General features: G+C 50.9%; 2 protein-coding genes across 6 annotated transcripts; one reads left to right on the forward strand and one right to left on the reverse strand.

Moving 5' to 3' along the window:
- Positions 1-5: 5 nt before the first annotated feature.
- Positions 6-6,352, reverse strand: SNX17 (sorting nexin 17). Its single transcript, XM_004765420.3, has 15 exons — positions 6,157-6,352; positions 5,614-5,688; positions 4,092-4,209; positions 3,503-3,567; positions 3,125-3,235; positions 2,922-3,012; positions 2,659-2,746; positions 2,353-2,422; positions 1,972-2,064; positions 1,676-1,879; positions 1,422-1,547; positions 1,182-1,259; positions 738-812; positions 604-645; positions 6-511 (listed from the first exon to the last, which is right to left on the reverse strand). Exons 1-15 carry the CDS (start codon positions 6,217-6,219, stop codon positions 398-400), a joined length of 1,413 nt encoding a protein of 470 aa, XP_004765477.1. The 5' UTR covers positions 6,220-6,352; the 3' UTR covers positions 6-397.
- A 180-nt stretch (positions 6,353-6,532) lies between these two features.
- EIF2B4 (eukaryotic translation initiation factor 2B subunit delta) lies at positions 6,533-11,291 on the forward strand. 5 transcript variants are annotated; one of them, XM_004765425.3, is made up of 13 exons: positions 6,533-6,649; positions 7,031-7,074; positions 7,400-7,535; positions 7,922-8,128; positions 8,404-8,486; positions 8,651-8,742; positions 8,980-9,094; positions 9,298-9,374; positions 9,545-9,647; positions 9,909-10,036; positions 10,163-10,340; positions 10,742-10,922; positions 11,044-11,291. In XM_004765425.3, exons 1-13 carry the CDS (start codon positions 6,619-6,621, stop codon positions 11,241-11,243), a joined length of 1,575 nt encoding a protein of 524 aa, XP_004765482.1. In that variant the 5' UTR covers positions 6,533-6,618; the 3' UTR covers positions 11,244-11,291. The 5 variants fall into 5 exon arrangements, with proteins under 5 accessions (XP_004765482.1, XP_004765483.1, XP_044929851.1 ...); XM_004765426.3 differs by having other exon boundaries at positions 7,925-8,128; XM_045073916.1 differs by lacking the exon at positions 6,533-6,649 and having other exon boundaries at positions 6,680-7,074.
- The last annotated feature ends 1,051 nt before the right edge of the window (positions 11,292-12,342 follow it).

Raw genomic sequence — 12,342 nt, forward strand, 5'->3', positions numbered from 1 at the left:
AGAGGTAGGCAGCAGTCAGGCTGAGTTTAATGACGGGGAGTTGGGCCAGACCGTACATAGACCTCTGCCCATCCCCTTGGCCCATGGCCCCGAGAAGCCAGAAGCAGCCCCAGGGGAAGCTGCAGTTCCTCCCCAAGGCAGGTAGCCATGGTCCCTTGGACTTTGTGCAAAATACTAAATGCTAATTTGGCATTGAGGGCCAGCTCTGAAAAGAGAGAACACTCCTTTGTGCAGCCAGCCCAGGGGGTGGACGGGAAGGTGGGTTAGGAAGCCCCTGGCCAAGAGAAGAAAGGGGAAGGAAGGAAGGAAAAGACCCCCCTGGCTTGGGGGATACAGGCACAGGGCAAGTTTCTGAACATTCCTCCGGGGTAGAGGGCAGACATCTGAGCACTGGAGATCACAGATCCTCATCTCCAATGCCCTCGAAGGCAAAATTGCCGTGGACATCACTGGCACTGGCATCTGTGCTGGGACTGCCAATCCCTCGCAAGCTCACGGCACTCAGCTTGCTCTGTAACAAAGGCAGGGTTGGGGTCAGAGGGCTTGAGCCTCCCTGAGATCCCCTACCAGCACCAACCTCACCAACCCACATGGGAAACTCACTGAGAGTTTGACCATGGACTCCCGGCTGGCATCAGGTGACTCCTGAGGAAGAGGAGGCGGAGGTGTCAGAGACCTCAGCAGGGGAAATAAGACAAGGCTGGCGGGTGGGGTACTGACCAGAAAGTGATACTTACAAGCAGGGGTGGGGACTTCACTGCTTGCTGGCTGTCTGAGCGTCTCAGGGTGCCCCCCACTCGTCTGCGCAGCATCTAGGGATGAAGTGCTGATAAGAGTAGGATCCTTTTGGGGGCGCCTGGGTGGCTCAGTGGGTTAAGCCGCTGCCTTCGGCTCAGGTCATGATCTCAGGGTCCTGGGATCCTCAGGGTCCTGGGATCGAGTCCTGCATCAGGCTCTCTGCTCAGCAGGGAACCTGCTTCCTCCTCTCTCTCTCTCTGCCTGCCTCTCTGCCTACTTGTGATCTCTCTCTGTCAAATAAATAAAATCTTAAAAAAAAAAAAAAAAAGTAGGATCCTTTTGGATTTTCCATCACTTCTCCCTCTTGGGAGAAGCCTCACACCCAGGACAAGAGGCAGGGAGAGCATAAAAACTCAGCTGTTTGGTCCACACCTGTTGCTTACCTTCCTGATGCTGCCACCAGATTTCTTCACCATCAATTCATCTACCATGGACTGTAAGCAGATACTCATCATGATGGCCTGAGGGCAAGAAGAGAGCTCAGCCTGACTAGAGTGGTCATCCTGAGCCCAACACCCCTAAGACAAGGGCTCCCACTCACATGGAGTCCTGGAAGCCCTAGACTTGGGTATCTAAGAGACGGTGCAATGGGCTCCAGAGGAGGCCTGAGGGTGGGCTCACACCTGGGGGCTGGTGATGGTGACCCACTGTAGCCGGTCCTTGCTCATGAGGTATTCAAAAGCCAGTTCCAGGCGCACCTCACCCCGGCCCCGGCCTGGGCTGCTTGTGCCTCCACTGGGCAGTGGCACCTGGGAGAGAGAATAGAGTTAGGCTGAGATTGTTCCGGCCCATCTGTCTCCCTCTTTAATCAACTGCAGCCCATTCCTGAAGCTCAAGGCTTGCCAGACCACCATCCCAAAGGCCTACCCCAACTCACAGAGGAGGTGACGCGCCAGCACCGCATGCGGGTGACCCGGAAGGAACCTTCGCGGAGTTGCTGGCCAGGCAGGCGGAGCTGGAGGCTGAGTTCACTGTTGCCTGCGCTCACCACCACGGGACAGTCCTTCTCTGGGAAGTCAGCCACACAGGCATCAAAGCGCAAGTAGCCATAGTGCCGCAGTGTCTGCGCCAGCCGCAGGAACTGAAACCCAGTCACCACGCGGGACGTGTCAGGAGGGGAAGTAGGGTGAGTCAGAAAACAACCCTTGGAAGGAGAAAGGAAAGCAGGCTCACCTCCTTCTTGGAGACCTTCTCTTGCAGAGATTTGAGCTGCCGGTGCTGCTCCTTGGTGACCAGAATCCACCCACGCTCGATGTCTGATACCGTCTACAGTGGAGACAACGGGTGGGGGGTTTGGGGCTTCCAATCAGAGGTCCAAGGAGAAGTGTCCAGTTACCTCTGTCCAGCCTGACCCTTAGCGCCATGCTTGAGTAAGCTCTTTGCAGTAAGTCCTTGACTAGATCAGCTTACAAAGTAGGGAGAGTGCCAGGTGCCCTGATAGTATTCTAGGAACTTTCCCGTGAACTGGGTGTAAAGACATGAAGAGTTTCCTCAGCGGAGTGGGACACCAGTATCTGTTTCAGGGGAAGGGTTCTGAGGCAGCTTCAAGCTCACCTGAGCATAAAGCAGGTTCAGGCCAACCCGGTTCTCCATGACATCGTCGTCATAGGCAGAGTCCCAATAACTGTGAGGCCAAGGGGTGGAAAGGGGTAACGGGGCTAAGCTGGGGTAAGGCAAGAGAGGTAGAATAGAAAATAGCAATCTAGAACTACCGGGCAAATAGGGTGGTATAGTGGGAGGAAGCTTGAGAGGCCTGGTAGTATCACCCAGCACTACCCCCTTGTCCAGGTTACTCTGTCTCAGTACACGGCCCAGTAATCACCAGCAGCACCCTCCCCCTCCTCCAAGCCCAGCCCTGACCTCTTCCTTAGCACAATCTTATACTCTTGACTCCGAAGACTGGTAACAGACACATAAGGCAGCTCAAACTCTTGCAACTTCCGGACGACTATGGGTTAAAAGGTTAAAAAAAAAAAAAAAAGAAAGAAAAAAAGGAAATATAAGACTCAAGGGGAGAAAAATCAAGAGAGAAGCCCTGAGGAAATGTCAGATTTGGGTAGGAATTAGCAGGGCAAATTCATTACTAGAAGCACAGGGAAGAAGTCATGTCCATAGAAACTCACAAGAAAAGGTTCCGTCCTCTTTCTCTCGAACTAGAAAGAGACTAAAGTATCCGATCAAGTCATCCGGAAGATCCAGCTTTGCAGCCACAGCCTGGGGATAGGGAAGCAAGTACAGCTCATCATACTGGCTCGTTCTCATCACCCCCAAACCTGGGATCCTGGGGGTGCAGAGGAGGTGGGGCCGTGCAATACAAGTGCCTCACCTCTAGGACATCTTCTGTCTGATCCGAAGTTAGCACATTGACCAGAACTTTCTGCCCATTGCTGAGTAGCACTTCCAAGGAAACCTCCTCGGTGGGGACCTGCTGTGTCTCCTGGAGTGAACACACATGAGGAACATAACAAGCCTTGTTAATGCTTGCCCAGCGTCCATTCCCAACTCTATTTCTAGGTCCTTCTAGTGTCTTTATTCTTAGTTGCTTAATTACAGGCTGGGTTTCCTTGATTTCACTGGTACAGCAGAAGCCCCCTCCCATAAAAAAAGGTACCAGGATGACTCTTCTGTAGCCACTGCCTTAAAAATGCCATGGCCCTATAGGAAAGTCCTTTCCCTTAAATCTCGTTCCCACCCAGAGCCTTACCTGTTGTGCCCGACGCAGGAAGCTGTTGAAGGTCTCACTGCTCCCAAGCAGCGGGTCTTGTCGAACTATGGGGACAAGAGAACACAATTCCAGTAACTTAGGACTCCCTCTTGACTCCCCCCCCGCCCAGTTCTTTTCTTGGTAGGTTCCCCCCATACCCCATTCCTGGGCTGATGATGGCCTGTTACATCCCCCAGCTGGCCTCGCCTCACCTCACTGTTTGCAAATATCCTTCACCTGCCCCACCCTTGGCTGCCATCTAGTTGAGTCCAGTCTATAGCACTGGGGAAATAACAATGATGTTAATCTAAAGCATGTCAGATACAAATTAAGTTCTCCCCCACCCATCTAAACTGCTTTAAGACTATGAAGTGTTACACTGGTATTTCTGAACTGTATTAGTCTATTGGCCAAATTGCTTTGCTGATACCTAGACCATCCTTGTGTGTTATTTACTTTTCCTAATGAATAGATCAAACAAGAGGCTCCCCAGCTGTAGAAATTAATTCAGGCCCGTCTACAGAACCAGCAGTTTTCAATCTCTTCCCACAGCTCTCTAAACAGCCTAAAGTTCCTTTCAACCACTCACCAGCTTGCATGTACTTCTCCAACTGCTCTCTCCTCTGTTCTACCTCAGCAGGTGTCAGAGAGAAAAGCTTCTTTGGGGGAAATGCAGGAAGAACATTGGCCCCATACTCCTTCCGAAGCTATTTGGGGAAAGAGATACAACCATTCACATAAAACACAGCAAATGAGAAGAGGCAATCCACACTCAGTGTGTTCTTTTGGGTTCCCCTTCCCTTCCCTCAGCCGCCATCTCTCCACCCCTGCCCCGGCCCCATCTACCCTGGTAATCCAGGAAATCATTCCTCTGGCAGAGGTAGCATCCCAGTGGAGCCATTCTTCTGTCCCAAATATTAAGTTCTTTCCCATCTTACTATGTACAAGTCAGGCCCTTCACAGTGTGGGTAGGGTTTGTATAGGGCCAGGGCCTAGGGAACTCTTTATTCAGCAAGACCGTCTTTATTGAACCCTCACCAGAAGAACTTTAAAAGAAAAATTTATGTTCCCAGTTAAGTACAGCTAATACATTTACAAAATATGTTAAGACTTAAAAAGGAGGGGCGCCTGGGTGGCTCAGTGGGTTAAGCCTCTGCCTTCAGCTCAGGTCATGATCTCAGGGTCGTGGGATCGAGCCCCATATCTGGGTCTGTGCTCAGCAGGGAGCCTGCTTACCCCTCTCTCTCTTCCTGCTTCTATGCCTACTTGTGATCTGTCAAATAAAATCTTAAAAGAAAAAAAAAAAAGACTTAAAGGGACTTTGCAGACCAACAAATACATTTTTCAGTCTTAGAAACTAAGGCCCAGGGTGCCTGGGTGGCTCAGTGGGTTAAGCCTCTGCCTTCGGCTCAGGTAGTGATCTTAGGGTCCTCTGCTCGGCGGGGAGTCGGCTTCCCCCCTCTCTCTGCCTGCCTCTTTGCCTACTTGTGATTTCTCTGTCAGATAGATAAATAAAATCTTAAAAAAAAAAAAAAAGAAAAAAGAAAAGAAAAGAAACTAAGGCCCAAAGAAATTAAGTAACTGCTCTAGTTATCAGTAGAACCAGGACACACTACTGAGTTGAATAGAGCTTGCAATCTGCTGAGGATAACATAGAAACACTGCATCAGAGATACATAAAGATAACTGAACAGTTAGGCCCACTGAAATGAGCTAAAGAACACAGAAGGATCCGTGAATGATTTGTATGAGAAGGAAAAAGAATTTCAAGTTGTAGTTCAGATGGCAGAAGAAATGTACTCTGGCAGCAGAGGGAGGAGGTCGCTTTTTTCATGCACGGGCAAAGGGTGAAGGAAGACTGTGGACAGGAAAGCAGAAAGGCGGATGTGAGTATAAAGAGAAGCAGTTAAAGCAGCAAGACAGCAATCTTCTTAGGGAGTTCCCCGGAAATGTCAATCGGTAAGATAAGGCACCAGACCCTTCCCAGTAGCAGTGATTAAAGGAAAACTACACAGCCTAGGAGAGAGCCAAGAGGGGGAAAATGAAGATAACGATGCCCAAGTGTAGGAAAGGGCTTGAAAGCTGCCTCAAGGCAGGGGTACTGGTCCCACCTGCTCGTGCAGCCCCAGGAGCTGGCTGTAGCGCACCCGGCAATGCAGGACTCCATTCACGTGAATGTTATAGGCCTGAAGACACAAAAGCAGGCAAACATTATAGGGTCGCGGCCTGGACAACCCCATTGAAAACCGTGGCCAGAAGTCGTCTGGCACCAGCTCCGTCTAGGTAACACACCGAGATCGTCCGAGGGTTTATTAGTCTGTTTACCCCAGGGGTGGGTCCTAGAGCATAAGGACCAGCCGGGGGTCAACTCGGGAGCTCATGCCGCAGTCTCCCTCCCAAGAGGCCAGTGACGCCCACCAGAGTGGCCGCGGCCCAGATAGAGGGAGACGACGCGGGGAAACAAAGGACCTGAAGGAGCTTGGGCGACCTTTGGACGAATCTGAGACGGGATATAAGATCCCAAGAAGGCCGTCGGGAGTCGGCGGCCTGGGACCAGGCCCCAAGGGTGGCGGCCCAGGCCTCGGAGGCCGCTCGGAGAGGGCTCTGGCCCGTTATCCCCGCCCCTGCCCGGCCCGGCTCCGGCCGCTCCTCACCACGTAGGCGGAGCCGCCGCTGTCCCCGCTGCGGGACTCGGTTTCAGGAATGGAAAAGTGCATGTTCCCTGCGGCAGGGCCCAGGTGGGCTCCGGACTGACAGGGCCGCAGCGGCTTTACACGCTTGCCTCCGCCGCTCAGCGAGTCTCCGCTGCCTCACTCGCCATTTTGGGGGGGGGGGGGGAGGCGGGGGCCTGGGATCGGGGATGGGAAGGGTGGTGGGACGTCCGCTCTGGGCGCAGCTCCCCCGGCATGCTGGGAATTGTAGTCTAAAGTGCAAGAGCCCACTGCCACGCCTGGGAGCCAAAGCTGAGAAGGCCCTCCTCGGTTCCCGTAGCTCGGGGCGGAGCCCCAGTGCACGTCGGAGATTGTAGTCCGCCGAGGGCTGCGCGCCCCGGGTGTCTGCCCAGGTGGCGCTGTAGGCCCAAGGACTGCGGCAGGCGGAGCCTACGATCAAGGGTGATGGCTGCCGTGGCTGTGGCTGTTCGTGAGGGTGAGTGAAGGGCGGGGGCGCGCTAACAGGTAAGCGAGCCGCCGGGCGCCAGGAGGCTGCGGCCGAGCCCTGAGTCCCTCTGGGTCCCGTCGTTCGGTTCCGGCGCCTCTCCACACTCTGGGGTGCACTGCCTGGGGCGCAGCTTCGCGCCGCGTACCGGCTGGCTCGGGCGAGAAGGGTGGAGGCCCCTCCCGGCTGCCTCCTCCGCCTTCCTTTTGATCCTGCCGCGCACTGCGTCCCCACGCGGATCCCTGGCTTGTCTCCCGCCTGGCGGCTGAGCTGTGGTCATGCCGACCCAGCAGCCAGCCGCGCCGGGTACGAGCCGCTCCAAACCCTCCCGGAGCCTCTCTGGCTCACTTTGTGACCTGTTTTCTGATGCAGACTCGGGGTCTGGGATGAAGGCGGAGCTTTCTACTCGGCCTGGGGTAAGTGAGGGTGCCCTCCCAAAACGCCTGTTAGGTTCTACGCAAAAGGCTGTGTCAGCTTCGTTCCGCCCCAGCCTCCATCCTCGTTTCACTTTATTTCTCAGGAAAGCCAGGTTTTACAGAATTCTTTCAGCCCTAACAGTATAGGACTCTGATCCTGAAGAAGAACCTTCGATCTGTATGGGATGTAAGCTTGTAATAGCTAGCTGGTTAGAGTTAGAGAGCATTAGGGGCTTTACCTTATAGAAACCTTGGAAGGCACCAGTAGTGTTTTATCGTCTTTGGCATTGTTGGGGAAGAGCAGTATTCTATGTCTGTGTCTCAGGCAGCGGGGAGGGAGATGACCCAAGAAGAGAAGCTGCAGCTTCGGAAGGAAAAGAAACAGCAGAAGAAGAAACGGAAGGAGGAAAAGGGAGCGGAACCAGAAACTGGCTCTGCTGTACCTGCAGCCCAGTGTCAAGGTGCGGGGGCTTTTTTAAAGGGGTGGGTGTGGAACTGGTAGATGTGTGCGGGAGAAGAGGGGGAAACAGGACAAACAGAGCTGGTTTGAGCAAGTGAAAAGCAAAGAAGTTTATTTAGGATTTTATTTCTTTGCCAGAAAGAGGGCGTGCACAAGCAGGGAGAGCTGCAGGCAGAGGGAGAAGCAGGCTCCCTGCTGACCAAGGAGGCAGATGTAGGACTCCATCCCAGGACCCTGGGATCATGACATGAGCTGAAGGCAGGGGCCTAAGGGACTGAGCCACCCAGGCATCCTTCGAGGAAGTTTATATAAGCATAGAAGCTTTGGCTGGGGCACAGGTAGATACTACCTGCCTGGGGCTTGGGCACCTATTTTTTCTGTCTTTAGTAGGCCCAACCAAAGAACTGCCAGGACCAGGCAGTCAGCTGGCTACTGCTGGGGAGAAAGTTCCAACTGGTCGAAGTAAAGCTGAACTTCGTGCTGAACGGCGAGCTAAGCAGGAGGCTGAGCGGGCCCTGAAACAGGCAAGGAAAGGGGAACAAGGAGGGCCACCTCCTCGGGCCTGCCCCAGCACAGCTGGAGAAACCCCCTCAGGTACCTTCCCTTCATCTCGAGACCTCTATTTTGATTTTAATTCTTGTGTTACCTCAGCCTTCCCTATAGTAAACAGCTCTTCCTTCTCATTCTTTGCCTTGGGACCAAGAGCTAAAATTCCCCCTTCAACCTCATCCTGTCTCCGTTTCTTCTCCTCTTTTCTCCCCTGCTTTTCCCCTCTCCCTATTCAGTTTTTCTTGATGTCGCTTTTCCCTTAGAAGCAGATTTCTTTTTATTACCTACAGTGTCTTGAAAACATGGTCATTATCTTTTAGGAGTGAAGCGTCTGCCTGAACACACTCAGGTTGATGACCTCACACTTCTGAGAAGGCTTGCTAAAAAACCAGAGCAACAACAGGTAGGAAGTGGTTTTGGTGTGTGCCAGAAATTGCCCAAGGGAGATGGGATGTTGGGGGAGGTGATCGAGGCAAAGGGAGACCCTGGAGAAGAATGGGTATTTGGGGCAAAGTAGCCTTACTATTTACTTGCTTTCCACTGCTCCTGTTCCCCTGTTTTGTCAAGGTTCCTACACGAAACGATTATGGATCCAAAGTCAGTCTTTTTTCCCATCTACCCCAGTACAGCAGACAAAACTCTCTGACTCAGTATATGAGGTAGGATCCCATGAAACTGTCACAACTTTTAAGTTCTAGGAGTTTTGGTGACTTAGTATTGAAAGTGCCTGGAAATTTGAGATGGGGTCTGGGGGAAGAAGCCTGCACACAAGGCAAAACTCTACAGAGGATATGGGGGTGTCTGTGCTAGTGAAGGAAGTTCCTTTTCATCAGGAGCAGCTGGGCAGTAGGTGCTCAAGCTCCCTTGCAAAGTGTGTGACACCGCCATCCCATCAGCATCCCATCCTCTGTGATCCACCCAGCCATGGTGCGACTCGGCCTGCAGTACTCCCAGGGTCTGGTCAGTGGCTCCAATGCCCGGTGTATTGCCCTGCTTCGTGCCTTGCAGCAGGTATGCCCCGTCCTGTTCCCTCTATGACCCAACCCCACCTTCCCCAACACTACCCCAGCATCCTCTCCCCTGAAGTAATCTCTGGGGGACAGAGGGTATGACTCTACCCTCAGAGCACTTTGCTCAGTGAAACATAACCTACCGCCCACTTTCAGAGACCTTCATTAGGGGACATTTTGTTGATCACTGTGTGTATCCTGTAGGTGATTCAGGATTACACAACACCTCCCAATGAAGAACTCTCAAGGGACCTAGTGAATAAACTAAAGCCCTATTTCAGGTAAGGACAACCACTTCGAGTCCGCTCCCGCCTCCCCCGCGCTCTCTTCTTGTACCCTTTCTCTTGCTCTTATCTCGTTTCATTTTTCTATTTTCTGTCTTTAGAGAAAACATTTTTAATTACAAACATAAGTCGTAGAGTCGCACAAACGTGAGGTATTGTCTTTGTAGCTTCCTGGCTCAGTGCCGTCCTCTGTCAGCAAGCATGTACAACGCCATCAAGTTCCTTAACAAGGAGATCACGGGTGTGAGCAGCTCCAAGCGGGAAGAAGAGGTGATGACTATGTGGAATGAGCAAGGCATGCACCTGAGGGTACAGCTGAGAAACTTTCAGGACTCCCAGAAGGGACAGTGAGGCCATTCTGCCCTGGTCCAGAATGAAGGAAGTGGTTGGGGTGTCTGACTTGTGCCACCCTTGGGCCCCCACTAGGCCCCCTTTGAATCCATCCTTGTGCACATACTCTGGCATCTGGCATAATAATCAGAGGAAGAAATGTGTCCGTTTCTTGTTCCCTAAGCATTTTAATCCATTTAGGCCAAGTCAGAACTTCGAGCAGCCATTGATCGGTATGTGCAAGAGAAGATTGTGCTCGCAGCTAAGGCAATTTCCTCTTTTGCTTGTAAGAAGATCAGTAATGGAGATGTGATCCTCGTATATGGATGGTACGGTCCAGACCCTATGACTGAGAAAATTGGAAGAAGGGACTGCCCCTTTGCCTTTTAGTAGTGAGCTGGCTGGCTGTCGGTTTGTGACATCTGTACCTGAATCATCCTCTCCATTCACTCCAGCTCCTCTCTGGTATCCCGAATCCTTCAGGAGGCTTGGGCTGAGGACCAGCGGTTTCGGGTGGTAGTGGTGGACAGCCGGCCCCGGCTGGAGGGAAGGCACACGCTACGTTTTCTCGTCCGTGCTGGGGTCCCTGCCTCCTACCTGCTGATTTCTGCAGCCTCCTATGTGCTCCCAGAGGTGAGAGCAGAGGAAAGGGACTCTGAAGTTGGAGGTAAAGGATGTAGTGGTGTAGACATAATCCCATCTTCCCAAGGTTATGATTATTTAAATATACTAGAATTTTATAGCTTTGTTTGTATTTAATAGGAAAAGCAGCTTCAGCATGGTCTAGCAATGTCGTTACTGTAAGGACAGTAAACTAGCAGCTCTCAAGAGAAAACAGGGCAAAAGTAACTTTGGAGTTTCATTTTCTTATGGGAGATGGAATGGGTCAATCAACGGTCAGGTGTTTTCCAAGAAGAACCATCATTACATTCTGTTATTGTCTTAATATTGGTATCCTGGGAGGAGTGGGGAACCTTTTTGTGCATTAATCACATGCCACATTTTCTCTGCCTCTCCACTGTTCAAAACAATAGGTTTCTAAGGTGCTGTTGGGAGCTCATGCACTCCTGGCCAACGGGTCCGTGATGTCACGGGTAGGGACAGCGCAGCTGGCCCTGGTGGCACGAGCGCATAATGTGCCAGTGCTGGTCTGCTGTGAAACATACAAGTTTTGTGAGCGTGTGCAGACTGATGCCTTTGTCTCTAATGAGCTAGGTAAGGAGCCCAAGAGGGCAGAAAAGAGGGTTCCAAAGATCTGAGATTTTGGAGGGAGAGGAAAGGTTAAATTACAACTTGTTTTCTCAAAGGACATAAATGGGTACATCTCCTGTTGCAGGTGACCCTGATGATCTGCTGTGCGAGCGAGGAAAACATGTGGCCCTGGCTAACTGGCAGAACCACCTGTCCCTACGGTTGTTGAATCTAGTCTATGATGTGACACCCCCAGAACTGGTAGATCTGGTGATCACAGAGCTAGGAATGATTCCTTGCAGTTCTGTACCTGTTGTTCTACGAGTCAAGAGTAGTGACCAGTGAGTGGGGGAACACAGGGTCAATAAATTACATACTCCGTGCATTCAGCAACTCTGCTGCCTTTGTATCTCTTTTAGTATCGCCATCGCTTAGGTTACAGACACTGAGCTAAATATGTGGAGGAATATAGGGACAAATCCAAGAGATATCTTTAGTATTTTATGATCATTAATCTAATATTTATATTGATATGTTAAATTATCTCATCTTCAGTTTTGAGTACTTCTTAGGTATTTTTGAGTGTTGAGTACTTCTTAGGTGTCCAAAACTGCTATAATCCCTTTCTGATCTGTTTAAGAAGGTTAAGATAGCTCTCTCAAAGGAAATTTTGCAAATAAGAAAACTGAGGCACAGAGAGGCTGAGTTACTTGTCCAGGGCAATACAGTAACAAAAGCAGGTTTTGGTCTCATGCTTTCTGGATTGGGAGACTGTACCCCTAACTTTTATGCAATCTGCCATTGAGGAACACCGATCTTGGTGGAAGCAGACGGTATCTGCATGTGAGAGAGGTTCCACTAGTTATATTAACAGTTCCTAGGACGCAATCACAGATGATGCCAGGAAACCTAATAAGGTCAGAGAAGACTTCACAAGGAGCATATGATCAATGAGGGTCGGGAGTTTCCCAGTTGGAAAAGAATGAGAAGGCAGATCAGCAGTGGGATTAGCTTGAATGCAAAAACAGAGTGGCCAATCCAGTGTCAGAATGGTGTGGTGAGGCTACACCCGAGACCTATGTGGAGAGTGAGTGATACAGACGCAAAGGTAGGTTGGGCTGGGGACAGATTGTGAGTCTTAACTATTGTGGTTAGCCTAAAAAAATGGGAGAGTCATCGGTTTTGTGTGTACATTTCTGTGTTTTTATTGAAAAATTTCAAACAGAAGTAGAGTGAACTATGCTAAGAATTCCCATCCTAACTGTAATAATTATCAAGATTGGCCACATTTGCTTTTTATTTCCTTTTTTTTCCCTTGCTGAAGTTAGTTTAGAGCAAATCCCAGATATTGTATCATTTCACTCCTACAAACCTCAGTATGTGTCTCTAAAAAATGCAGTTTACCGTTTTATTGTTACACCTATTAAATTCTTGGTATTGTCGA

Source organism: Mustela putorius, unplaced genomic scaffold (assembly GCF_011764305.1).
Source record: "Mustela putorius furo isolate JIRA1106 unplaced genomic scaffold, ASM1176430v1.1 tig00537293_pilon_pilon_pilon, whole genome shotgun sequence".
Lineage (NCBI taxonomy): Eukaryota > Metazoa > Chordata > Mammalia > Carnivora > Mustelidae > Mustela > Mustela putorius.

Bases quoted from the DNA above. Each gene is read 5' to 3' on its own strand.
- EIF2B4 (XM_045073916.1), top strand. From the start codon at position 6,937: ATGCCGACCCAGCAGCCAGCCGCGCCGGGTACGAGCCGCTCCAAACCC. The intron at 8,487-8,650 runs GTAGGAAGTGGT...TGTTTTGTCAAG, and splicing joins AAAAACCAGAGCAACAACAG to GTTCCTACACGAAACGATTA. The intron at 8,743-8,979 runs GTAGGATCCCAT...CCATCCCATCAG, and splicing joins TCTCTGACTCAGTATATGAG to CATCCCATCCTCTGTGATCC.
- SNX17 (XM_004765420.3), bottom strand. From the start codon at position 6,219: ATGCACTTTTCCATTCCTGAAACCGAGTCCCGCAGCGGGGACAGCGGC. The intron at 1,548-1,675 runs GTGAGTTGGGGT...TCTCTCTCCCAG, and splicing joins GCTGGCGCGTCACCTCCTCT to GTGCCACTGCCCAGTGGAGG. The intron at 813-1,181 runs GTAAGCAACAGG...CTTCATCCCTAG, and splicing joins CTGGTGGCAGCATCAGGAAG to ATGCTGCGCAGACGAGTGGG.